Source organism: Dipodomys merriami, unplaced genomic scaffold (genome assembly GCF_024711535.1).
Source record: "Dipodomys merriami isolate MVZ:Mamm:240054 unplaced genomic scaffold, mDipMer1.0.p SCAF_33, whole genome shotgun sequence".
Classification (NCBI taxonomy): domain Eukaryota; kingdom Metazoa; phylum Chordata; class Mammalia; order Rodentia; family Heteromyidae; genus Dipodomys; species Dipodomys merriami.
The window spans coordinates 3,469,418-3,496,559 of NW_027204826.1; the positions used below are offsets into that span (position 1 = coordinate 3,469,418).

The 27,142-nt window shown below is 57.9% G+C and overlaps 1 protein-coding gene across 1 annotated transcript; it reads left to right on the forward strand.

The window, feature by feature from the left end:
- The first annotated feature begins 1,384 nt into the window (after nt 1-1,384).
- On the forward strand, nt 1,385-26,200 carry Sema7a (semaphorin 7A (JohnMiltonHagen blood group)). The gene is made up of 14 exons (XM_070042903.1): nt 1,385-1,588; nt 14,852-14,994; nt 15,735-15,776; nt 16,757-16,849; nt 17,026-17,110; nt 17,313-17,423; nt 18,592-18,731; nt 19,096-19,280; nt 20,354-20,462; nt 20,550-20,748; nt 23,560-23,687; nt 24,338-24,492; nt 24,592-24,653; nt 25,635-26,200. The coding sequence occupies exons 1-14, from the start codon at nt 1,399-1,401 to the stop codon at nt 25,994-25,996; spliced, it is 2,004 nt and encodes a 667-aa protein (XP_069899004.1). The 5' UTR covers nt 1,385-1,398; the 3' UTR covers nt 25,997-26,200.
- Nucleotides 26,201-27,142: the final 942 nt, after the last annotated feature.

The window sequence follows — 27,142 nt, forward strand, 5'->3', positions numbered from 1 at the left end:
GGCCTCAGCAGTCTGCCCACAGCTTCCTCCCTGGGCATCATGAATCTGGAAAAGCTCAGGGAGCTAGCCCTGTACTCTCTCTCTCTCTCTCTCTCTTTCTCTCTCTCTCTCTCTCTCTCTCTCTCTCTCTCTCTCTCTCTCTCTCTCTCTCTCTTTCTCTCTCTTCTTTCCTCCCTCCTTCCCTCTTGCTCCAGGAGGACTGGGGATTTAATTTCACCTTCTAGGGTACCTTGTTGGGGGCGGGGGAGTGGCAGGGACCCTCAGGAAGGCAGGAGGGGACAGTTAGAAGCAAAATGCGGAATGGCGAAGCTAAAATTCCTGGAAGCAAAACTTTTCTTGGCTATTGAGCTGGACAGACGACTGCACTGGGGCCAGGGCATCCTGCCCAGCATCTTTGCTGATGTCTGCAGTGCGTGCATCAAGTCTAGGTCTGTGGGTTCTGAAGGTCAAACCTCCCTGTCGCTAGCTGCCTCCTCTTCACTTGGCCTCCTCTCAAAACAGTACATTCGGGGCTAGATCTCCAGCAAGGCCTGCATAAGGACTTCTAAGGGTTAGGCCCAGGCCCTGGATCTGTTCTGACCCTGTCTCCTTGACAGGAAGGTGTTTTGGGGGGGGGGAATGAAGGATGTTTTCTCTCTCTACTTGGGGAAGGGGCCTTCCTAATTATATCCCCCTGTGCTCACATGGAAATGAGTTTAGGTTTTTTTCTGAGCGTACACCAGCTGGCTGGGGGGAGGCAGCCCAGAAGGCTGCTGGCTGGGGAAAGGAGGAGAAAGGAGAGGGAGGGGAAGGAGTCAGGCCAAGATGGGGAAAAAAAAGGATGAAAAAAAAAAAAATCCCAGTGTTCTCACAAACACACAGAAGCAATCTTGGGGTGCTGTATAGGCCTGCCCCCTCCCCAGGTGTATGTGGGGGGGATAGTGGCATTTAGGGGCTGTTTTCCCTCTCCCCCACCCATCTCCCCAACCCGGGAAGTTCTGAGAGTACAGATCACTTAGCTGGAGTTGGGCCGAGCCGGGTGGTCTACGGACTCTAAGAGAAGGTCCAGCTAAGCACTCGCAAGGCCGATGGCTTTCCGGGGCGCAGGTTGAAGGTGGTTTTCTGGGGTGCCCAGGTTGAAGATCGTTTCCCGGGTGCAGGTTGGGGAGCTAGGAGCCGCTCTGGGGTGACCCGCAGAGGACCGGGGATCTGGCTCGGCCGGCCGGCCGGGCTGGGCGGCCAGGTGGCACCGGGGGGCTCGGCTGCGGGCGCCCCGGAGCCGGGGGAAGGCGGGGCGGGCGGGCGGGGCGGGGCGGGGTCAGGCCTCGCTCCGCCCCCCCCGGCGCCTGGTTCAGCCCGCGGCCGGGCGCCGGCTCAGTCTCGGCTGCTCGCCGGCCGCGGTGGCTCCGGGGCCGCGGGATGACGCCGCCGCCGCCGCCTCCGGGACCAGCCGCCCCCGGCGCGCCGCGCGCCCGCGTCCCCAGCCCGGCGCCGCCTCGGTCGGGGCCCCGGCCGCTGCCGGTGCTGCTGCTGCTGCTGCTGCTGCTCGGGGAGACCCCCGCCCGGGGCCACCCGCGGAGCGGACCCCGCATCGCCACGGTCTGGAGAGGTAGGCGGGGCCGGCGGGCGCGGGGCGGACGGGCGTGTGCGGTTCATCCCGGGTGAGCGCGCGCGCGCGCGTGCGGCGCTGCGGGGCCGGGGTTGGGGGGAGGTCTCCCCCGCGGGGGTCGCCAGGGGTCCGGGGCGCGCGCGTGTGAGTATGCACGTGTGCACGCGCGGGTGTGTGCGGGACGGTGCGTGCCAGCGCGCCCGGAGTGGGGGGAGAGGAGGAGGAGTGCGTGTGCACGTGGGTGTGTGGTGCGCGCGCACCTGTGCCCGCGTGTGCCCGCGCGTGTGTGCGGCGCCGCAGCGCGCGGTCGGCCCGCGGCCCCCGCCCCTGCCCGGCTCCGACTCGCCAAGTGCGGAGCCGCCGCCGCAGCGCCCGCAGCCCGGGGCCCGGAGCGGCCTCCCCGCGGCGGGATCGTCCACGCGGGACCCTGGCTGGCTTTCTCCGCTTGGCGGGCTGGGCTGGAGGCCGGGCTGCTGGGGGTGCGGGGCGGACCCGCCGCCGCGGCGCTCCCGGGCTGCGGGAACAAAGACCCCGCCGCCCACCCCGGCCCGGAGCGCGGCCCGGGCGGGAGGGGGGGGACGCGGGGCGGGCCGCGCTCCGGTGCGGGGCGGGGTGGGGGGGGCAGCCCGCGCGCCGTCCCCGCAGGGCCGGGACCGGCCCCACCCCCTGCCCGCACGTGGCACTCGCCACCCCCCCCAGGTCGGCGCGGGCTGGGGGGGGCAGTCGTCCCCTGGGGTGGGGCGGCGAGGCCGTGGGGACCCCGGGGCGCGCGCGCTGGGGACCTGGGGGACCCGTGCCTCAGTTTAGGTCCCCGGACGGTGAATGGGACGGAGAGCTGCAGTGCGTTCCAGCGCCCCCCCCACTCCCAGCTCTGTCCCCCCGCCCCCCGGATCCTGGCGTGGCCCCTCTGCGGGGTGGAGGGGGACTCTCCCGGGGTGCTGGCCCGGGTTGTTACCCCTCACCCGCTGCGGGAGCCTTTGGATCGCCTCCGGCCGTGTGCGGGGAGGGCGGGAGCGGGAGCCGAATCTGGGGCAGGTATTCTTAGCAGAGGGGAAAAAAATAAAACCACACACACACACAGACAAAACCCCAGAGTGGCCCGGACTGCCGCAGTGGCCCAGGAAGCCAGACTCGCCCAAGGTCACTGGGCAGCGGCGGCCACCCGCTGCAGGGGGGTCTCCCCGCCGCGCAGGACCGGGCCTGGGCGCAGGGGCACACTCAGGACAAGGGACTGCAGGTGGATCTCCAACCGTAAATGCCGTGGTGTCCAGCAGCTGAGCCGGACGGACCCTCATCCGCGACTCCCGCACAGCTCTGAGTGGTGCCAGCCCCTCCCAGAATCTTCCAACTTGCCTCCTTCTCCTTTGGCTATTATGTCAGATGCCACAGTGTAAATACGAGCTGTCTTCCTCCCTCCCCTCCGGAAGGGAACAAATGGTTTTTTAATCAGCGTTCTGGAAGCATCCTCCTCCCTTTAGGGTATGCACTCACCTCACCCCTAAACTCTTCCCTTGACCCCCTCCCTCCCACACACTTAATGCACACCCTCTGCTTAGTATTTAATGCATACCTCCGCAGCGCTGGCACTTAGTCTCCACCCTGGGGCTATTTCCAGCTGCTTTCAAACTGTCTTACCCACTTTTCCAACCAGCTCTCTGTCCCCTTTCTGCTGCCCGCAGTTCACCGCAGTGTCCACCCTGGTGTTGACTGTTAACCCACCCCCACCCCCGGGGTCCACCCCCCCCACCCCTCCTGGGTCCCTCAGCCATTCAGCAATCCCATAGAAGAATCGTCTGATCAAGAATTCCAGGTGTCCCAACTGACCAGACAAACTCCACCATTCACCTCCCCCCCCCCCCGCCTCCCCCCAGCCACCAGCTGGTGACAATGTGCCCGGTTGACAACTGTCTCCTGTCTCCTGCAGGGTGACACATGGCAGTCGGTCAGAACTGAGTTCGGGAAGGGTAAAGCCAGGAGTGGGGAACTTCCCAGGCTCCACCAAGCCTCCCAAAGCCGTTTCTTTATAAGGTGTAAGCTAGAATTTTAGTTTTGAACCAGGACAAGTGTAGGGCCTGAAATAGGTATAGAAAGTTCTTGTGTGTGTGTGTGTGTGTGTACACGTGCACACACGTGTGCATGCACGCAGTCCTAGGATTTGAACTTGGGGCCTGGGTGCTGTCCCTAAGCTTTTTTTTTTTAACTCAAAGCTAGTGCTCTATTACTTGAGCCACAACTCCACTTCTGGCTTTTTCTGAGTAGTTTTTATTGGAGATAAAGTCTCATGGACTTAGATCCTGGGATCTCCTGAGTAGTTAGGATGACAGGCGTGAGCCCCCAGCACCTGTTTTTTACTCTCTGCCACTTTGATCCTTAAGTTTTAGGGGAAAGATTTCGAGCTGGGGGTCTGGGGAGTCTCCTCCTGTCTTGGTTGGGGCGATCGCAGTTCTCTGCAGTCTGACAAAGGCCTGGCAACCAGGGTGGTGTCAGTACAGACCTGCCCGGTGTGTCCTTGAGCTGTACCCCATGTCCTTGCCCCTCAGAGCTTGCCAGAATAGGAATGATCTGAGGGTCTCCCTGCGTGATTGCAAACACAGATGTCAGTTACGGTGCTGTCTTTGGCCTCCAGCTGGGCCACGAAGCAAAGGCCACGGGAGGTTGGCATGGCTGGGTGGTTGGAGGAGATGGAACAGTGCAGGCAGAGCCTGACCCCCTCCCCAGGTCAGAGGTCAGAGGTGAAGGGAGCACACACACACCTCTTCCTTACCTCAGAGGAAAAACAGTCTCTAGTCACTCCCTGCCCTCTCTGATCCAATTAAACAACAGGATGTTATTGTTGATTTGGTAGCTGCTGGGAAGCCATTTGTGGAGCTAATCCCTGGGGCTGGGGGTGTGGGGTTGTCACCTCTCCTGGGGATGAGGTCAGAGCTGGGGCTCCCCAAGCATCAGCATTTCCAGTGGAAATCCTTGGCCCCATGAGGGGTGGGGGGGACTGGGATGTATTTATCACCTTTAAGGTGAACTTCTCCCCTGGAAGAAAGAGGCAGGGAGGGGGGCAGTTCCCAGGAGGAAAAGGGGAATTTCCTAAGCTTCAAGCGATGTTTAGTGATAGCTCCAGAAACCTGCTTTCTTTTTCTGCCAGTCCTGGGGTTTGTCTCAGGGCCTGGGGCACCCCCCCAAGTTTTTCTGCTCAAGAGCTGGCACTCTACCACTTGTGCTACAACTCCACTTCTGGCTTTTTTTGGCTAGTTAATGGGAGATCAGAGTCTCTCAGATTTCCCTGGCTTTGAGCCTTAATCCTTAGATCTCAGCCTCCTGAGTAGATAGGAAGATAGGCATAAGCCAACAGAGCCTGGCTTCCAGAAGCTTCCTATCAAGCTCCGTGATGGCTCTGTCCTATAGTAAAGATTCTTGCATATAGGTCTCAGAGGATCCTGGATGGAGAATAGAAAGAAATGGGTAATGAGAAACTGAATTCTGTCTTGATTCAGCTGTGTGACTCTGAGCCTTAGTTTTTCCCAAATACCCAGAGAGACTGGGATAAGGTTTAGGATTACTTAGGAGTAAAAAGGGCTGGGCAGACTCTGTGGCCTGTTCAAATCTTAGCAGATTCCAAGCTCTAAGCCGGTAAGCTGATGGCTCACGCTGTCATCCCAACTACTCAGGAGGCTGAGATCTAAGGATCATGGTTCAAAGCTAGTGCAGGCTGGGAAGTCTGTGAGATTTTTTTTTTTTTTTTGGGTCAGTCATGGGGCTTCAACTCTGGGTCTGGGCGCTGTCCCTCAGCTCTTCAGCTCAAGGCTAGTGCTCTACCACTTGAGCCACAGCGCCACTTTCAGCTTTTTCTGTTCTATGTGGTGCTGAGGAATCGAACTCAGGGCCTCATGCATGCAAGGCAAGCATTCAACCACTGAGCCATCTTCCCAGCCCTCTGTGAGACGTTTATCTCCAATTAACCACCAAAAAGACAAGTAGAGCTGGAGCTTAAGTAGTAGAGCATCAACAGTATCCAGGCCCTGGGTTCAAGACACACACACACACACACACACACACACACACACACACACACACACACATCCCTACCTTAGCAGTTTCTGAGTAATTGAAGCCTGGGAGGTCAGGGGAAATCTTTGAGTCATAATTTCATGGGTTTGAAGACCAGCATCACTGGGGGGAAGTGCACTGGCTTGTGGCCTGAGGGTAGGCGTAGTCATTCAGCAGATATTTTCTGTAGCCAAATTTGTGCTGGTTCTAGGTCTGGGCTTCAGACTGGGAAACCATTTGCGTTGGTGCCCTTTGTGCTGAGGGAGTGGCGAGGGAGACTTGAGCAGATAAACTTTTGTACATAAACTTGTACAATGTGGCGGGTATGTTACAGGCCGGCCTGGTGGCTGGGCTGTGAGGGCTGGGGCAGGTTAGAAAAGCTGAGAGACCAGGAGGGTGAGTTGACTAGGGGAGGGAAGGGGGTGGGAGGAAGGACAGTATTTCACACCCCAAAATTTGTGGCTAAGCCAGGCGCCAAGGGCTCACACCCATCATCCTGGCTATTCAGGAGGCTGAGATCTGAGGATTGCAGTTCAAAAGCCAGCCTGGACAGGAAAAGCCATGAGACTCTTATCTCTGGTTAACAACCGGAAAACTGTCAGTGGAGCTGTGGCTTAAAGTAATAGAGTGCTAGCCTTGATTGGAAAGAGTCAGGGACAGTGCCTAGGCCCTGAGTTCGAGCCCTACGATCATCATCAACAATAACAACAACAAAAATCTTGTGGTTAAGAATTCAGAGAGGAGATATGAGAGTCTCAGAGAGACAGAATGACAGACAGAAATAGACAGATGGAAAGAGGGAGAGGCAGACAGAAAGGTGTTGAGTCAGCTTGGGTCTGGAAACAAGAAGTTTTCTTTCTTTTTTCTTCATCTTCGACTTGGAACTTGAACTCAGGCACTGCCCCTGAGCTTTTTCACTTGAGGCTAGCGCTCTACCACTTGAGCCACGGCTCCGCTTCTGGCTTTTTGGTGGTACATGGGAGAGAAGAGTCTCTCACATTTGTCAAAGTGGGATTTGCCTTCAAACCTGGCTTCTTGGATCTCAGCCTCCTGAGTAGCTGGGATTACAGGTGTGAGCCACTGGTGCCTGGTTTAGGAGAAGTTTTCTGAGCTGGACCATTTATCATCCCACTGCTAGCCCCCCAGTAGGAAAGAGGCTGCTGGCCCCAGGGGAAGGCCCCCGTGGCAGGGCCTCTTTCCTGGTGGGAGACCCGGCTTTGCTTAGAGAGGGGTTCTAGCCCCAGCCCCTCCCCTTACTGACCCTGGGTGGGGGAGGGGCACCTTTGCCATGTCTACCTCCCCCTTCCTGGTCCCTCAGCGAGGGTAGACCACTGTCTGGGCTGAGGGGGGGCGGGGAATCCCAGGCACCTCTTCTTTGTGGGGATCCAAGGCTAGATGGGGAGGAGAAGCAGAGCCCAGGGAGCAGAGTAGCGGGAGTGTTTGGCCCCTTGGATGGATGTCCGTAGCCCAGATCCCGCCCCCCCTCACCCCGCCACCCACCTCCCCCCACACACACCTCTTACTTCACCCCTGGCTGGCTGTGTCACAAGAGGCTGACACCACTTCCCCTTTGGCTTTGTGTTTTTTTTTTCTTTTCCTTTTTTGGCCAGGCCCTGGCTGTTTCCCCCCCCCCACCCCCTCCACCTTCCTCCTTCTGAGGAAGGGCCCCCCCCCTTTCTGGCCCTGTCCAAGAAGCTGCCAGGTGTGCCCCAGCATACCCCAGGCAGGCCAGAAAGAAAAGCGGGGCCTCGCTCCCTACGCCTCAGGCACTGTGCAGGGTATAGCCTGCTCCTCCTCCCGGCCCTAATGTCTCTTCTCCAGGCTATCCCACTTAGAACACCACCTCATGGTGGCCTGGCCCTGTGTCTTCCCACCATCCTGACCTCCCCAGCCCCCCATTACAGCCGTTGGGAGGCCCTCTGCGCACCCCAACCACCCCCCCCTGCTCCTTTCTGTGATGTGGAAACTCTGTGTTCTTTCTCAGTTCCCCCCTGAGCTTTCTGGGGTGACCTCAAGCCACCGAGGCTGGTGACGCCGAGCTGAGGGTGTCAGGAGAGAAATGTCACCGGTCACCTCGTCCTACCACACAGTCCCCAGATGGGGAAACTGAGGCCTGGGGATGATAAAGATTGGCGTCAGGGCTGAATTTTTCTGCCCTGAGTCTGTGGCTGGTCCAGCCTTTTGACCTTGGAGAGGTTATTCTGGCTACCTTTGTGCCTGTCTGAAAATTGGGGCTCCTGGTGTCCTTTTTCATAGTCAGCCTAGGGCTTGAACTCAGGACCTGGGCACTGTCCCTGAGCTTTTTGCTCCAGGCTAGCACTCTACCACTTGAGCCACAGCGCCACTTCTGTTTTTTTCTCTTCTCTGGAGATAAGAGTCTTACGGACTTCCCTTCCTGGGCTGGCATTGAACCGCGATCCTCAGATCTCAGCCTCCTGAGTAGCTAGGATGACAGGCGTGAGCCACCAGTGCCCAACTAAGTCCAGATTCTTTCTGCCCTGAGCTTTCTGCACCCAGCAGCTACTCCCATCTGGAAAGTCTTGTCCTCAAAGCTGGATTGAACCAGCTCCCATGTACCTCTCCGGCCCTCCTCGGGATGGCTGCAGGCGGGTCTCAGGGGCAGATTGATCTGTGTCACGGCTCAGGCTAATCTGGGTTTAACCGCCACAGCAGCCTGGGATTAAGCAGATCCTTCAGTGCCTCCTGTACCCACCCCACTACTAATCAGGGCCTTGGGGCTTTGAGCCAGTCTCCGGGGGACCCTCCCCGTGGAGGCCTGAAAGCCCCCAGCCCACACCTGAACCTGCAGTCAGCTCCTGCTGGGAGCCCATGGTAGAGGCCCTGGAGGCTGGAGGGGTGGAGGCCTCCTGCTTCTCAGGTTGGAGGCCAACACGATGTGGGGAGTAAGGCCTCAGACCGTGAGGAGTTATCAGAAGATGCCAGTACACGGAAGTACAGGTGGAAAAGAAGCCGGGCTAGAGAAAGGGGAAGGGGCAGGGCTAAGATCTCTACTTCTCAAACCAGGGGGCCCTGCCCACCCTGTGCTAACCCTTCGTACTGTCCAAGCTTACCCTTACCTCTGTGTGTGTGTGTGTGTGTGTGTGTGTGTGTGTGTGTGTGCGCGCGTGCCAGTCTCGGGACTTGAACTCAGTCTGGACGCTGTCCTTTAGCTTTCTCACTCAAAGCTAGTGCTCTACCACTTGAGTCACAGCTCTCCATTTCGGGCTTTTCTGGATGGTGCATTGGAGATAAGAGTCTCACAGGCTTTCCTGTCCAGGCTGGCTTCAAACCACGATCCTCAGGTCTCAAGCCTCCTGAGTAGCTAGGGTGACAGGCATGAGCTACCGGCACCTGGCCAAACTGCCCCCTTCTCGTCCAGCCCTGGAACTGGACTGGTGGTGGAGTGAGTGGGGGGCCAGGTCTCTGTGGTAGAGCACCACGCTCCAGGCTTGGCAGATGGCAGATGGCAAAAGGTCAGGACGGAGGCATGAGTGGGGGAGAGTGTGCATCGCTTCCCGCAGCAGGTGTATGGAGGCTAGATCTTCAAGAACAGGAGAGACCATGTCTGCAGAGGAGGGGGGGGGGGGGCTGGGGCAGCCCAGGAAGGCAGGAGAGCAGGGGGTGGGTGAGAGGTGCTCAGAGATAAGGTAAGCCTGGACGGCCCCGCTCCTGGGAGTTGAGTCCTGCTTGGATGGGCCGTCAGGAGTCATGGTGGATTCCTGAGCTGAGGATCCAGGGGTTGGCGTGTTTTGGCCAGGGCCGGCTTGGGTGGGAACAGTGTGGAAGACACACGCTGTGCGATCTGGGAAGGCTCACCTTCACTGTTGGCCAGGCTGCGTAGGTAGCACTGAAGTCAGCTTTGTTTTTGTTTTGTCACTTGTGGGGCTTGAACTCAGGGCCTGGGCGCCGTCCCTGAGCTCTTTAGAGCACTCTACCATTTTGAGCCACTTCCGGTTTTCTAGTGGTTCATTGGAGATAAGAGTCTCATGGACTTTCCTGCCTGGGCTGGTTTTGAACTGTGATCCTTAGATCTCAGCCTCCCGAGTAGCTAGGATGACAGGCGTGAGCCACCTGCGCCCGTTCCTACTTCGCTGGCAGATCTGATTACTTAGAGCTTGAGGCCTTTGGCCCAGCCCAGGCTCAGCGCTGTGTCCAGGGCTGTGTGGGCTGGCCACGCCCATACTGCCTTCCTGGCTTGGCCAAGACTCAGACCAGGAACCTTGAGTTTCTGCACAATCTTGCACCTGCCTCCTTCCTCCCTACTTGGCTGGTATGGCCACCCTCTGCCTTCTCCCCACCCTAGCCCCGGGCTCCCAGATGCAGAGCAGGCCTGGCATCTCTGCCCACGCTGTTTGAGGGAGTCACCAGCTGACCTTGGCTCTACTTTGTGGTGGAAGATAAAGTCATGGTGTTTGTCTGTGGCTTCCAGCCTCCTTGGGTTTGTGTTGGGAGCCTCTCTTTCTCCACTGGGCTCCGTGCCAGGATTGTCTCCCCACCTGAGGTCCAGAATCCTGTTCCACTCTGCTCTCCCAAAGCTGGCTTTCCTAGTCAAGCACACCGGTGGCTCATGCCTGTAATCCCGGCTACTCAGGAAGCTGAGATCTGAGGATCTTCAGTTTGAAACTGGCCCAATCAGGAAAGCCCATGAGACTCTTATTTCCCAATGAACCAGAAAAAGGGGGGAAAAAAAGCTGGAAGTAGAGATATGGCTTATGTGGTAGAGCGCCAGCCTTGAGCAAAAGAAGCTCAGGGACAGTGCCCAGGTCCTGAGTTCAAGCCCTAGTACTTCCACAACAATGACCACAACAAAACTAGTGCTCTACCACTTGAGCCACACCTCCACTTCTGGCTTTTTGCTGGCTCATTGGAGATAAGAGTCTCATGGACTTTACTCTCTGGGGTGGCTTCGAACCCAGATCCTCAGATCTCAGCCTCCTGAACGGCTAGGATTACAAGTGTGGCCAGTCTTGAGTGAAAAAGCTTAACAAGAGCTCCAGGCCTTCAGTTTGAGTCCCAGTCCTGCGTGCGCGCATGCGCGTGCGCACACACACACACACACACACACACACACACACACACACACACAAACACACACACACACACACACACACACACACACACTGGCCCTGGACAATCACAGTGAAGTGGTGTTGCGTGCCTTTGGCTAGAGTGTCGTAGCCTCTCTGGTCTCTGAGCCTCATCAGCCTGGTGGCTGTTTGGATTTCCTCCGGAGTCTGTGGGCAAGTCCCCAGGTCCCATGGGGCCATTCACTCTCCTCGCGCTGCCAGTGGGTGACCAATTGGGTGAGGGCATGGCTGGATGTGGCAGCGTGGCCTTGTGGCACAAAACCATGGATCGAGGCTTCTTCCCCACATAACTGGTCCCCCATCTTGGGGTTGGCCAAACTCCTAGGCCTGGATGGCCCCAGGCCTTGGCTGCCAGGCTGCCCTACATTCCTGCCATTCTCGGCCTCCCCGGGACTCTGGCATTCAAAGCCTGTTGGGGTGACTAGGTCAGATGGAGGTCCAGCTTTGTCAGCCCCGCCCCCAGGGCTCGGCCCTTCCTCCTCTACGCCTCCTTCCTTCCTCTTGCAAGCGACTGGGGACCGCAGGATCAGATAGTGGGTGACCCAGAGACCTGGAGTGGATGGAGAAGGCCGGGGGGGCTCTGCCAGGCCTGCTTTGGGGGAAACCCACCCTCAGAGATGGAGAATTGTCGTTGGTCTGGGATAGCAGGATGATGTGTCCCCTTCCTTCTGCCCCTCCAGAGAAACCAGATCATCTTTTCTTCAACAGCATCAGAACGCTTGTCATAACCCCACCATCTCTCCTATCTGGCGGGGGCTAAAGCTGAGTCCTCAGGGTCTGGTCACGGAGTTGAGATGGGGTTGTGGGAGTCTCTAGACTGTGTTGTGGTTTTTTTTTTTTTTTTTTTTTTGGTTCCCTATGCGGTAGAGTGAGCATCGCACGGGGGTGGGGCCCTGCCTCAGGTCCTTGTCCTCCTTCTGTGCCCCCTCGCCCCCTCCCCTGCCCGAACCCCTGGTTATTCTGGGAGCTTTTAGCTACCACTTAGTCACTAATGCATCAGGCTGTGTGTGTGTGTTGGGGGGGGGGGGAGCCCGGTGCCAGACGGTGCTCCTTTTAGATATGCAGGATAGGAAGCAGGGGAGTCTGGGAGCTGGGGGACTGGGCAGTGGGTGAGGGCCTCCCCTCCCCTGATCGCACCCGGCCCACCTTCCCTTTTCTCTTTAGGGCGCTGGCGGGCTGGTCTGCAGGCGCGTAGCACGTGGCTCGGCCCTCCTCCGTGCGCCTCCCTCCCCCACCCCATTCCTGGCCCATAGAAGCTTTTATCTGCCTCTCCGTCCCTTTTGGCTCCACTAGGCAATAAAAAGAGCAGAGTTTAAGGGGGCCTGCCACTTAACTCCCTTGGCCTGGCCTTGCACCGGCCCTGCCTACACATAGCCCGGAAGGCCAAGCTCAGCCCCCTCGGCCCCGGCCCTCTTAGCCTTGATCCAAAAGGGCCACAGATCCTGGTCCTCACTTCCAGGCAGCCCTCCCGCCCCCCCTGTCCCCCTGATCCCCCTTTCCAGCCCTCCCCACCCCCAGCCGCTCCTGCTGACCGGAACAAAGGTTCCTTTCATGTATTCATGGCGCGGCTGTGGCTTTGACACTTTCCGGGCACAATCAGGCTCTTTGAGGGTCTCAGGCAGTGCAGGAGCCGCCAGAGACTGTGCCAAGGTCTTGTCCTGGGGCCGAGCTGCGCCATCACCCTCTCTCCATACCCATTGCCAGGCACCGAGTGGGCAAGGGCAGGAGCCCGGGGGTCACCAGAGGTGACTTCTTGGGGGTGCTTATTTCTCTACAAAATGGGGCCACCCATCCCTGCCTCCCCTCTCCTCCATCTTGCAGCCAGGATTTGTGTGTGTGTGTGTGCACACGTGTGTGTGCGTGCACGTGCATGCGCTCACCTGCTGGACACGGGGCTTGAACTCAGGACCAGGGTACTGTCCCTGAGCTTTTTTTTTCTTGGCTTATGGCTGGCATCCTACCACTTGGGCCACAGCTCCACTTCTTTTTTTTTTTGTCGGTCATGGGGCTTGAACTCTGGATCTGCGCACTGTCCCTGAGCTCTTTAGCTCAAGGCTAGCACTCTACCACTTGAGCCACAGCACCACTTCTGGTTTTCTGGTGATTTATTAGGCATGAGGGTCTCACGGAGTTGCCTGCCCAGGCTGGCTTCTAATCTCGAGCCTCAGATCTCAGCCTCCTGAATAGCTAGGATGACAGGCTTGAGTCACCCGCCCTCAACTTCCTCCATCAGATTTGACTCACTCCCTTTGACAGTCCAGTGATCCCCCTCCCCCCCAGAGGAGCTGTCCAGGGTCCTCATGGGTAGAGTTGTACATTGGCCTCCTCTGGCTTTTCCACTGAGGCTGGTGCAGATGCTGGCCCTCTGGGACTGGGGTGGTCTCCTGGGGCCAACCTCTGCAAGACACACGTGTGAACCTCTCCCCCGCTCCACCAGGCTGGCTGTGCAGGGTGATGGGAGAGAGGCTCGGGGCTTCTGCAGATTGTACACCCTCTGCATCCAGCTGGGGCCATCGATGACAGCATATGCTGAACGCTCAACACTTTGCCTTGTGTGTGTGTGTGTGTGTGTGTGTGTGTGTGTGTGTGTGTGTGTGTGTGTGTGTGTGTGTGTGTACACACTCCTAATACTGGGGTTTAAACTCAGAGCCTAGGTGCTGTCCCATACCTTTTGTGCTCAAGGCTGGTGCTCTACCACTTTGAGCCACAGCTCCACCTCTGGCTTTTTATGGTTCGATGGAGATAAGAGTCTCCCAGACTTTCCTGCCCTGGGCTGGCTTTGAACCGTGATCCTCAGCTCTGAGCCCCCCTGCGTAGCTGGGATGGCAGGCGTGAGCCATCAGTGCCTGGCTACCCCTTGACCTTTCTGTCTCAGGTGAATTGGAGGTAATTTTGGTAGCTGGGCAGCGGGGAGGGGAGTAATGGTGTCTGTTTTCTCCTGAACTGCTGTGTCAGCTGTCTGCAGAATATACCAGAAGAGCCGGGCTGAGCTGATGGCTGCAAACTTGGCACCCCCGCCCCCATGGGCCATGTCTGTGTCCTTTCTTTCCATCCTCTGGAGAGAGCCCAGACAGTTCCAGCCACACAGTAGGATGTCAGGAGTGGTTCAAATGACAGCAAGAAAGACTCGGGGGAGGGGCTGTTGAAGGTGGCTCAGTGGTAGAGCGCTTGCCTCACATGCATGAAGCCCTGGGTTCGAATCCTCAGCACCACTTACACAGAAAAAGCCAGAAGTGGGCTGGGAAGGTGGCTTGGTGGTAGAGTGATTGCCTAGCACGCATGAATACCTGGGTTTGATTCCTCAGCACTCCTGGCACTGTGGCTCAAGCGGTAGAGCGTTAGCCTTGAGCTGAAGAGCTGAGGGACAAGTGCCCAGGCCGAGTTCAAGCCCCACCCACGACCAACAAGATCTGGGGAAGATGTTGAGGAAATGGCAGCTTTTCTCTGTCTGGGCTTCGGGCACGTCCTGTGTGGGTGTCCCAAGTCCTGGCTTGTTGTTCTAGAGTTTACTGCAGCTGGAAAAACACTGGTCAGACCCAATTCCGGAGGTGGGAAGCCGCTGGGGGTGGCTGATTGCTGAGGGCACAGCCCCAGGCTAGCCCAGCCCCGGCATTTAGCCCTGCAATCAGGACAACCGCAACAATGTCACGCCGGAGATGAGACAGTGCGTTCTCCAGGGAGGTGGTGGCTGCGAGTTTCTTTTTTTGGGGACAAACATTTGTGTCCTGGTCAGCCCTTCTATGGAAAAACTCAGTCTGTGTGCTGTGTTCCAGACTCTCTCCCGGAAGGGGCACCTCAGTGGGCAAAGCTAGGATAGGGGTGGGGTGTGCCGGAGTCTGGCTTGGGAGGTGCTGTCCCAAGCCCCTGATTCAGAGGGACCCCCTCCTCACCGCCTTCCACACGTGCTTCCACCCCATGACTGTGCTTTCCCAGCGGGAATGGAGGATTTCTATCCTACAGATCTAGCCCCGATCTTGTACCCATGGCAGGGCTGGGGCAAGCCTACAGGGCATCTTAAAGGAGGAGAATGTGGGGTTCTTCACTAATTCCTGGGAATTTAAGACGCTTAAATCGGGGGTGCTCAGGGCCCAACCTCAACGTTGCTTTCTTCCTGTTACCTCTTCACGCCATGCAGGGCAGGATCGGGTGGATTTTGGCCAGGCTGAGCCCCACACCGTGCTTTTCCACGAACCCGGCAGCACCTCCGTGTGGGTGGGTGGGCGCAGCAAGATCTACCTCTTCGACTTTCCCGAGGGCAAGAACGCCTCCGTGCACACCGTGAGCCTGCCCCTTCCCTTCCCCCCCCACCCCTTCCCCCCCCCCCCCGCCCCTTCCCCTCCCCCGCCCCTTCCCCTCCCCCGCCCCTTCCCCTCCCCCGTCCCTTCCCCTCCCCCCTTCCCTTCCCCCTGCCCCTTCCCCTCCCCCCCTGCCCCTTCCCCTCCCCCTTCCCCTCCCCCCCACCCCTTCCCCTCCCCCCCTTCCCTTCCCTTCCCGGCTTCCCCTCTTACCCCCACCCCCACCGGGCATGGGAGGGGTTATGAAGGAGCTGACCCCCTCTTCCTGAACTGGACCCTGACCTCCACAGCCCACATATGGTTCCCAAATATAGTTCAGATTGGGGCATTCTTTTTGGGGCTGGAACTCAAGGCCTGGGCGCTGCTCCTGAGTTCTTTTGCTCAAGGCTAGTGCTCTACTCCTTGGAGCTACAGCTCCACTTCCGGTTTTCTATTGGTTCCTTGGAGATAAGAGTCTCACAGATTTTCCTGCCTGAGCTGGCTTTGAACCTCGAGCCTCAGATCTCAGCCTCCCGAGTAGCTGGGATTACAGGCGGTGCCTGGCTCCTGGTCTTCTGACACAGCCGTGCCCAGTACCACACTGGACAGCCTATGGGATGATGGGAAATCTCCTTGTCCCTTTGAGTCTCATGCAGGGGTGGCCTGAGGCGGCATGGACAGCATTTAGGGGCGTCTTGCCACCCCCTAGAAGAGTAAATTCATGTTCCTCTCCCTTTCCCCTAGGTGAACATTGGCTCCACCAAGGGGTCCTGCCAGGACAAGCGGGTGAGTGTGGGCACAGCATGGGCAGGGTCAGTATCCCTTGGGACGAGAGGAGAATCTGAAGGAGGAGGAGGAAGAGTCTGCCCTGAGTCCCCAGACTGATAGGAAAGGTTTTTGTTTCTTTTTGTTTTGTTTTGTGTTGGTCCTGAGGCTTGAACTCAGAGCCTGGAACTTTCTGTTGGCTTTTTTTTTTTTTTTTTCCATCAGTTGTGGGGCTTGAACTCTGGGCCTGGGCGCTGTCCCTCGGCTCTTCAGCTTAAGGCGAGCACTCTACCACTTGAGCCACAGCGCCAACTTCCGGTTTTCTGGCGGTTAATTGGAGATAAGAGTCTCTCAGACTTTCCTGCCAGGGCTGACTTTAAACGGATCTCAGCCTCCCGAGTAGCTAGCATTATAGGCGTAAGCCACCAGCGCTTAGCTTTCTCTTGGCTTTTATCCTCAAGGCTGCATAGCACTGTATTACTTGAGCCACAGTTCCACCTGCAGTTCCCCCCCACCCCCACCCCCAGGGGTTGGTTTGTTCTCCAATGAGTCTCTTAGATGTATCTGCTGGGGCTGGCTTCCAACGTCAATCCTCAGATCTCAGCCTCCTGGATAGCTAGGATTACAGGTGTGAGCCACCAGTGCCTGGCTTGTTCAACCCCCTTTATTTTCCTTTCAGTTGAGGGGCTTGAACTCAGGGCTTAGGTGCTGTCCTTGAGTTTTTTGCTCAAGGCTAGTGCTCTAGCACTTTGAGCCACAGCACCACTTCAGGTTTTCTGGTGGTTAATTGGAAATCAGAGTCTCTCAGACTTTCCTGCCTGGGCTGGCTTTGAACCCCGATCCTCAGATTTCAGCCTCCTGAGTAGCCAGGGTGACAGGTGTGAGCCGCCAGTGCCTGGCTTGTTCAGCCCTTCTGATGTCTTCTTTTCTGAGTTAGAGGCTCTTGGTCCCTCTTCACTCCAACCCCCCCATCTCCTTGTTCACCCTCTTTCTCTATGCAGGACTGCGAGAACTACATCACACTCATAGAAAGGCGGAGTGAGGGTCTGCTGATTTGTGGCACCAATGCGCGGCGCCCTAGTTGCTGGAACCTGGTGAGCAAGATAACCCCCTCTGTACCCCACCCTGGTCCCCTCTGCCAGAGAAGCCACTGCTTTCCTGGGTGCAGGGATCCCCCCTGGGTGGGCCTCATCCTGGGCAGAATGTCCCAGAAGACACTAGTCCTCCTGGTGGGCAGAGTCCGGGAGATCACAAGGCCATTGTCCCCCAGGTGAATGGTTCTGTGATGGCGCTTGGGGAGATGAGAGGTTACGCCCCGTTCAGCCCAGAGGAAAACTCCTTGGTCCTGTTTGAAGGTAGGGTGACCCAGGGAGGGAGCTGCTGCCCCCGTCCTAAAGGGTGGGCAGGGGAGGGGTTGGGCGGAGCCCTGTCCAGAGGCCACGCCCAGGTTGGGTGGAGTGATCGTGGGATATGCCCAGTTGTGGGTGGGGCTGTTCTAAGGCCACGCCCAGGCCTGGGAGGAGCCCTGTCCTGAGGCCACGCCCCTCACACCCCCAGGGGACGAGGTCTACTCCACCATTCGGAAGCAGGAGTACAATGGGAAGATACCCCGATTCCGCCGAATCCGTGGCGAGAGCGAACTGTACACCAGCGACACGGTCATGCAGAGTGAGTTGGAGCCCTGGGCTGGGCTGAATCTGGATGGGGGGTTTGGGGGGGGCATGGTTTGTGTTTGTGTTTTGTGTGTGTGTTGGTCGTGGGGCTGGAACTCTGGGCCTGGGTGCTGTCCCTGAGCTCTTCAGCTTAAGGCCAGCGCTCTACCACTTGAGCCACAGCGCCACTTCCGCTTTTTGAGTCGTTCATTGGAGGTAAAGAGTCTCATGGACTTTCCTGCCCTGGCTGGCTTTGAACTGTGATCCTCAGATCTCAGCCTTTTGAATAGCTAGAATTACAGGCGTGAGCCACCAGCAGCTAGCTTGCAGGTGTGTTCTGAACTGTTCAGGAAAGCCAGAAGGCAGGCCCAGGCTGAGGGGTTTGGGTTAGAAGAGCAGAGACGCTGTTGAGATAAACATATGCTGAGAGGCTGGTGGCTCACGCCTATAATCCCAGCTAGTCAGGAGGCTGAGCTCTGAGGATCATGCTTCCAAGACAGCCAGGGCAGGAAAGTCTGAGACTTATCTCCAGTGAAACACACACACACACACACACACACACACACACACACACACACACGCACGCACGCACGCACGCACGCACGCACGCACGCACACACAGAGCCAGAAGTGGAGCTGTAGCTCTAGTGGTAGAGTGCTAGCCTTGAGCAAAAGAAGCAGCTCAGGGACCGTGCCCAGGCCCTGAGTTCAAGCCCCCCCCCCACCACACACACAAATAAAAGGCATGGAGACAGGGTGGCTTCTCCCAGAGTGAGGGCCCAGAGCCCAGGTTCAACTCGCTGCTGAGCTCACGGATGGACAGCCTATCCCTCTGTTCATTAAGGCTCTGCCAATTAGTCACAAAGTGACGTAAGTGTCCCTAGGGACATTGCCCTTCTCCCCCTCTCTCCCTGCCCCAAGTCCCCAGGCATGAAGTCATTGCTCCTGGGCCCATGATGTCACCGTAAGAAGGGAGCAACATAGCACACGGGTGTGGGTGGGGCCACAGAGTTTCCCTGTCCTTTGGGTGCTGGGCCTGGTGCCCCCAGTCTGACTCTTAAGTCTCAGCTGCCCTGGGCTTGTGTTAGGTGAATGGTGGGTGGGGTGCAGGAGGGAGTCGGTGGGGGATGGGTCCCCCTGGTCCTTATAACCACTCCTGAACCCCCACCTGCCCCTCCCTGCAGACCCCCAGTTCATCAAGGCCACGGTGGTGCACCAAGACCAGGCTTACGACGACAAGATCTACTACTTCTTCCGAGAGGACAACCCGGACAAGAACCCCGAGGCTCCTCTCAACGTGTCGCGCGTGGCTCAGTTGTGCAGGGTGAGCGGCCAGGCCATGGGTGGCCGCCCGTACACAACGGAAGCAAAGTTAGCCTGGGCTGGTGGCACACGCCTGTCATCCCAGCCACTCAGGAGGCTGAGGTGGGAGGATCAGGGTTCTTAACACATTGATCCACCCTGAGCCTGGATCAGCCAGGCCCATGCCTCTTCCTCAGCCCCCTCCCAGTCCTCCCAGCCCATCTTCTTGTGGGCCATAGGCCGGCACGCCTAGCAGCAGGTTTGCCTCAAGCATGCGCAGTAGCCCCACGCATGTGCAGTAGCCCCACGCATGCACTGGAGCCCCAAGCATGCACTGGAGCCCCAGGCAGGTGCTCAGGGGCCTTCTCTGCTCTCGGCCTTTCTAGGGGGACCAGGGAGGTGAGAGCTCCCTGTCGGTGTCCAAATGGAACACGTTCCTGAAAGCCATGCTGGTGTGTAGCGACGCCGCCACCAACAAGAACTTCAACCGGCTGCAGGACGTCTTCTTGCTCCCTGACCCCAGTGGCCAGTGGAGAAACACCCGGGTCTATGGCGTCTTCTCCAACCCCTGGTGAGCCCATCCCCACCCGCTCAGCCTGCCCCTGCTGGCCAAGGCCCAGGCCGTGCGTGCGTGTGTGCGTGTGGTGTCAGTGCCATGGGTTTTGTTTGATCAGTATTTCTATTGTCTTTTTGCTGGTTCCCTGGAGAGAAGACTCTCATGGACTTGGAGCCTCAATCTCAGATCTCATCTTCCTGGGTAGCTGGGATGACAGACATGCTCCCCCCAACACACACACACCTCAGCCCCACAGCTGTGATGTGTATTCAATTGCATTCAGGAGTCAATCCGTGGGGTGTGATCATCAGGACACCTGTGTGTCCTGCCTTGCGTGTGCTCAGAGCCAGAGCTGGGCCCTGGGAATGGCCCCCCAGGACTCTTCGGGGTGCGATGACACCTGCTCAGGCGCTGAGCCTGCTCCCTAATTCACACTCCTTAATCACTTTCATTGATTGAAAACAAGGCAGGCAAGAAAACCGAAAAAAGTCCTAGGTGTGGTAGGAGAACGAAGGTCTCGTTCTGGCCCCTGTGTGGGTGGGGCGGCCGCTGGGGGGGGGAAGGGGGTGAGCATCAGGGCTTCTGGGATATCCGTACCCCCATCCACACTGGGTTGGGTAAAACAGGTGGCCTGGGAGCTGGGCAATGCCATCCCAGAACTGAAGGTCGTGGTTTTAGCCCGAGAGATACTAGGTTGAACTTCCCTCCTACTCTTCCCTCTCTTTCCTCCTGTCTGTCCTTCCCTCCCCCCCCCCCCATTTATTCATTTATTTCTTTGCTCAGTTATTCATTTTTGTGTGCAGACCTTGGGGCTTAAACGCAGGGCCTGGCACTGTCCTTGATTTTCTTTCTTCCTGGGCTGGCTTCGAACCGCAATCCTCAGATCTCTCAGCCTCCTGACTAGCTGGGATGGCAGGCGGGAGCCACCCGGCCCCCGGCTTCCCTCCCTCATTTCGATGTATCCCAGGCCCCTGGGGCTGGGCCGTGGATAGTCTCTGCTCAGGGGCCTGGGCTGGCCTGTGACGTGGAGGTAGGGGATCCTGAGCCCCTCCTTTCCCCCAGTGATGGCGGTCCCCATGTCCCTGCAGGAACTACTCGGCCGTGTGCGTGTATTCCCTCGGTGACATCGACCGGGTTTTCCGCACGTCCTCACTCAAGGGCTACCACGCGGGCCTTCCTAACCCTCGACCTGGCAAGGTGAGCCGGGGCTCAGGCCCCACTCAGCCCCACCTGCACCCCAGCTCCCAGGCACCCCCACTGATCTGAGCCTCTTTTCCTTCCCAGTGCCTCCCAGACCAGCATCCCATCCCTACCGAGACCTTCCAGGTGGCCGACAGCCACCCCGAGGTGGCTCAGAGGGTGGAGCCCATGGGACCCCTAAAGACGCCATTGTTCCACTCTAAGTACCATTACCAGAAAGTGGTCGTCCACCGCATGCAAGCCAGCCACGGGGAGACCTTCCGCGTGCTTTACCTAACCACAGGTGAGGCTGCCCTAGGGCCTTCTGGCTTCTTAGTGAAGATGCTTACGACCAGTAGAAAGGATGAGCGGTGGAAAGGATCATGGAAGTAGCATTTGCTTGGGCTGTGTGTGTGGCTGTGGTTGATGAAGCAGGCCTGGAGGACTTCCTGGAGGAGGTGGGGCAGAGGGAAATGGGAAAGACCTGCTAGGATAGGAGGAGAGCCTGACGTGGGATTTGAGGCAGAAGCAGAGTGAGTGAGCCAAAGCCTGGTGCGGCTTTGGTCTCAATGTTGGACTTGGGGAAGAAGGTAGTGGAGACAGATCTGGAAGCCAGGTGCAAGGGCCTGGCCTTCTGGCCTTCAGGCCTTCTGGAAGGATCTTCCAAGTAGAATGAGGGCCCTGGAACTTCTGCCTGAATTTGGGATTGTGTTGGTGTTTGCGTGTGTGTGTGTGTGTGTGTGTGTGTGTGTGTGTGTGTGTGTATACGTCCACCACCTGGGTTTGAACTCAATGCCCAGCCGCTGTCCCTGAGGTTTTTATTTTGCTCAAGGCTGGTGCTCTACCCTTTGAGACACACTTCTAGCTTTTTGCTGATTACTTGGATAAAAGAGTCTTGTTTACCGCCTGGGCTGACTTCAAATCACGATCCTCAGATCTCAGCCTCCTGAGTAGCTAGGATGACAGGCGTGAGCCACTGGCGCCCAGTAAGAGGAAAGCCTTTAGAGTCAATTTGAGCAGAGGATTTAGTGCAGCAGAAGAGAGGAGCTCCGGATGGCGCCCCCCCCTCACCCCCTGGGTGCCCTCTGCACAGCCACTAGACAGAGAGAAGCCTCAGAGCTGGGTAGAGCCAGCTGGGTGCCCAGGCATAGGCCTTCTTGAAGACTGGAAGGGGGCCTTACACCTCTGGTACCTGAGCACCCCAGGCCTCGGCCCTGGATTGTCCCTTTACCTCCCAAGTTGCCTGGCCCAGGCCTGTGGTGGCCTGAGTGTAAGCCCAGGCCCTAAGACCATCGAGTGGCTCCCGGAATCCTCTAGGAGAGGGATTTCCCATAGGGCATTGGGAAGCAGGGGAGGACAGGATCCCACGGGGCTGGGCTCAGGGCAGCAGCCCCCCAGGAAAAGCCATGGGGCTCAGGGCCAGGGCTCCCATGCAGTCCCTTCCTGCACGCTCCAGGATTAGGGAAAGTGTCTCTGTCCTCCTTGAGGCCCACGGAGAGGAATCATGTTGGAGCCTGCAGCATTTGGAAATAGTGAGGCCACATTACATAAAATGATATAAAATAAAATTCTCTGGAGTCTTCCGTCGGGAACGGAGGCTCTGGAGACTGGGAAGTTCTCTGGGAGGGGAAGGATAATGTCCCCAGGCTGATTGGAAGGAGGTGCAGGCATACGTGCATGCACATGTGCATGTGTGAACGTGTACACCTCTGTGTGCGCATGCACCCAGGCTGGGGGCTTTGGCAAGGTTCAGGAAGACTCTGCAGGTGGGCATTCTAGAACCTGCTCCAAAGTGGATCATCTGATTGCTTTTTTTAGGGGCCCCGGGTGACACCCTGGGAAATGGGGAAGAAGAGAGGAAGGGAGGGAGAGAGGGAAGATGGTTCTAGAAACTGGGACAGCAGGTGATATGGGATTAGGAGAGCTGAGGGTCAGGATCCCCATTAGCCTTGGGCAGGTAGCTCCAGGGAGCACCGTTCTTGCAGGCAGTAGCCCAGTTCTACGACCTTGGGAGCACTTAAATGGAATCTGAAGTTCTTTTCAGCTGTGAGATTCCGTGGAAATTAAAATATCCCCCAAGACTTAAGTGCTGGGGATTGGATCTTAGAACAAAAGAAGGCCATCCTGGAAACACACACACATACACTCACACACACACATACACCCCAAACCTAGGCGATGCAGACAAAGCCTGCAGCATAGCCAGTAAGCGAGGCCCGTGTCCACAGCTCTGCTGTGACAGATGCACTCGCTTATATAAGGCAGAGCAATGAGGGGAAACGAGGAGAAGCCTGTCTGGGATCCATCTTCACGACTTCCCCGGAAATGTCCACATTCTTCCCAAGTAAGCAGTTGACGTCATGGGCCTGTGTCCCCAAAGGGGCCGGCAAGCAAGCCGGGGCCAGGTGGAGGAAGTTGAGGGCTGGGGGTCCCCTCCCTCCCCGCCCCTCGATCTGTGTTTTGTTGGCATCTTTGCCTTTCACCAGCTGTGTGACCTTGAGCGAATGGCTTGGCTTTGCTGAGCCTCCCTTCCTTAGCTGCGATGTGGGGGAGATACCTGTCCCCCCAAGAAGGGCCGGGGACAGGTAAATGGGGTCACGGATGGTGTGCTCAGTCTTGGTTTGTCCCTAAGGCTGCAGCCCCAGGCATATTAGGGTTCTTCTCTAGACCGGAAGCTTCTAGATTGCCCTTGGGTTCCGTGCCCTCCTTCCTACTCTACGCCAGTCCTGTGTCTTTCTTGCCCTTCCCACCCCGCATCTACCCCTGCTGGCACAGCCTGGAAGAGACCAGGCCTGGTTCTGGTATTTTTGGTGTGTTTTGTTTTGGTTGGCTGTGGGGCTTGAACTCGGGGCCTGGGCACTGTCCCTGAGCCTCTCCGTGCTCAAGGCTAGCGCTCTACCACTTGAGCCACAGCGCCACTTCTGGTTTTTGAGTGGGGAATTGGAGATAAGAGTCTCCTGGGGACTTTCCTGCCCTCGCTGGCTTCGAACCATGATCCTCAGATGTCAGCCTCCTGAAGTATCTAGGATACAGGCACCTCCTGGTTTGGAGTTGGACTCCCCTAGTGGCCCACCCCCACCCACTGATCCTCTGCCCCCCACCCACCCACCCACAGACAGAGGCACCATCCACAAGGTGGTAGAAGCAGGAGAACAGGAACACAGACTCGTGTTCAACATCATGGAGATCCAGCCTTTCCGCCGGGCGGCCGCCATTCAAACCATGTCCCTGGATGCTGACAGGGTGAGCTCCCCCTCCCCCCCACCTCCTCCCACAGGGCCTCCCCACCAGCCCCGCCCCCCCCCCCCCCCCCCCGGCCCTGTCTTTTGAACTCAGGGCCTGGATGCTGTCCCTGAGCGTTTTCACTCAAAGCTTTGTTCTACCACTTGAGCCGCAGCTCCATTTCTGGCTTTTGGCTGTTTTGTTAAGAGATAAAGTGTCTCACAGAAGCCTGGCTGCTGGCTCACACCTGTCATCCTAGCTATTCAGGAGGCTGAGATCGGAGGATCGCAGTTCAAAGCCAGCCTGGACAAGCAAGTCTGTGAGACTCTCTTATCTCCAATGAGCCACCAGAAAACCAGAAGTGGCGCTGTGGCTCAAAGTGGTAGAGCACTTACCTTGAGATGAAGAGCTCGGGGACAGCGTCCAGGCCCAGAGTTCAAGCCCCACGATGTAACCAAAAAAAGAGTCTCACAGATTTCTCTTCCCCTGGTTGGCTTCCAACCATGATCCTCACATCTCTGCCTCCTGAGTAACTAACTAGGTGACAGGTGTGAGCCCCCAGTGCCCGGCTCTGAGCCCCGGAGCCTGCTGGGTAGCAAGGTCCTCTGTGGCCTGGGCACTGGGAACCCTGCAGGGCCTGATGCTAGGGACTCGCTCTTTCTCCTGGGCAGCGGAAGCTGTTCGTGGGCTCCCAGTGGGAGGTGAGCCAGGTGCCACTGGACCTGTGTGACGTGTACGGCGGTGGCTGCCATGGCTGCCTCATGTCCAGAGACCCGTACTGCGGCTGGGACCAGGACCGCTGTATATCCATCTACAGCTCCCACCGGTACCTTGCCCAGGCCCTTTGTGTCCCGGAAGGGGGGGGGGAGAAGGGGGGGGGAGCTGCAAGGGGGCACATCGTCTTACCATCTGCTTCTACCCTCAGTCCAGTGCTGCAGGCTATTAACCCAGCTGAGCCACACAAAGAATGTCCCAGTCCCAAACCAGGTATCTGCCCTGCCTCTGGGCCTCAGCTTGGGGGGGGGGGGAAGATACTCTCCGATTGTGCTGGTTTGAGGCTGATCTGGCCCCAACCTGGGGACCCTGGGCAGATGAGGTGGGACCCAGTTCTGCTGAGGGAACCACAGGGTAAGTGTAGGATCTGTGTGTGTGTGTGTGTGTGTATGTGTGTGTACGTGTAGTGTGTGTGTACGTGTACCAGTGCCAGGGCTTGAACTCAAGGCCTGGGTGCTGTCCCTTAGCTTTTTTTTTTTTTTTGCTCAAGGTTAGTGCTTTACCCCCTGAGCTACAGTTCTACTTTTCCTTACTATTATTTTTTTTTTCTGGTTAATTGAACATAAGAGTCTCCTGGACTGTTCATGCTAAAGGGCTGGGTTTGAACCATGATCATCAGATCTCAGCTGGAATTACAGGCATGAGCTACGGTGCCCAGCCAGTCAGGAGGAGGGAGATGCGGGGAATGACGTTGTAAAACAGGCCCTCCTCTTTATTTAGAAGCCTTGGAACTGGGCGCCAGTGGCTCATGCCTCTAACCTTAGTTACTTAGAAGACTGAGATCTGAGGATCGTGGTTCAAAGCCAGCCTGGGCAGGAAAGTGCATGAGACTTCTTACCTCCAGAAAAAAAAGTCAGAAATGATGCTGTGGCTCAAGTGGCAGAGTGCTAGCCTTGAGTAAAACAAGGAGCCCAGGGGCCTGGGAAGGTGGCTCCGTGGTAGAGCGCTTGCCTTGCATGCATGAGGCCCTGGGTTCCATTCCTCAGTACCACACATAGGCAGAAAAACGCCAGAAGTGGCGCTGTGGCTCAAGTGGTAGAGCGCTCGCCTTGAGCTGAAGAGCTGAGGGACAGCGCCCAGGCCCAGAGTTCAGGCCCCACGACCAACAACAGAAAAAAAAAAAAAAAGAAGCCTTGGTGCCTTGAGCTCCTTTTCAAGTTGCTTCCCCCCACTCCCACTTCCCTACCACCCCAGACGAAGCTCCACTGCAGAAGGTATCACTGGCCCAGAACTCCCGCTACTACCTCAGCTGCCCCATGGAGTCACGCCACGCCACCTACTCCTGGCGTCACGAGGAGAGTGTGGAGCAGAGCTGTGAGCCGGGCCACCAGAGCCCCAACTGCATCCTGTTCATCGAGAACCTCACGGCCCGGCAGTACGGCCACTACCGCTGCGAGGCCCAGGAGGGCTCCTACCTCCGCGAAGCCCAGCACTGGGAGCTGCTGCCCGAGGGCCGCGCCCTGGCCGAGCAGCTGATGGGCCGCGCAGGGGTCCTGGCCGCCTCTCTCTGGCTGGGCATCCTGCCTACGCTCACTCTGGGCCTGCTCTTCCACTAGGCCTGCAAGAGCTGGGCAGAGCCCAGACTCCCACAGCCCACGGAGTGTGGGGGGGGGTCCCCCAAACATCTCCTGCTCATAGCCCGCTGGCCTCAGAAGCCACAGGCCCAACCATCAGCTCTTCCACGGAGACTGAATGGCCCAGAGGAGGCAAAAGGCCTGGAGCTGTCCAGCCGCGGGCGGCTGTTGGGCCAGGTGGGGTGAGGGCAGGGAGGGGGGTTGGGGGGAGGGAGGGTGGGGGGTGTCCCAGGAGGCGCTGGGGACATCAGAGATCCAAGACTTTTTATTTTCTGGAGGCTATTTTCCCCTGAAGTCCTCCCCTTTAACTGAATGCAATGATTCTCCTGCCCAACCTGGGGTTTGGGAAAGGCTAGCTGGAGCCCCGCCCCCCACTTCAGCATATCTAGACTTTGGGGGCTGAGGTTTGAGGCCGCCTTTCCTTTGCCCCCCGTGGTTTTTTGGGTTCTGGGTGGCTAATAGCTCCCGCCTGGCCTTTGTGCCCAGCTTGGTGCCACCAGACAGCGCCTTGCATGTTTATTGAAGGATGTTTTTGCTTTCCGGATTGAAGGATGGGGGTGGGGTGGGGTGGGGGGAGAGAGAAAAAAAGCAAAAAAGAAAACCCACGAAAAAAAAAAAAAAGCTCTATTTTTACGTTAGGCCTATTTCACGTATAGCTATTTCTTCCGATTGCATCTGTATGAAATACCAAAACTACAGGTGGGGGGGGTAGGGGTGGGGGGAGGAGAGGAAGGGGCTGGGAAGGGTGGGGGGCGGGTCACAGGCTGGCGTAAAGGGCACGGGTCTGGAGGGTGCCAGGGTGAGCAGCCTCTGTCCTGGGAATCCAGTCTGAGGGTGCAAGCCCTCCCCTCTCCCCCCCCCTTAGGGTAGGGGTGAATAGAGGAGGGGTGGGGGTGGGGGGAAGGGAGACAGGGAAATTAAAGCCCTCAGTTGGGCCGTGGTCATTTCAAGGAAGGAGCCGGGTCCATTGGGGAAGGTCCCAGGACTCTGCCCCTGGCATTGGGGGTTGGGGGGGCAGGGAGGCCCCCCTCCCTTCCCTTCGGGCCCCCCTTCCCCAGGGGCTGTGCTTCCATGCTCCTCGCCTCCCCCCACCCCACCCCCCTTCAGCTCAGGACATGCCGTAACTTA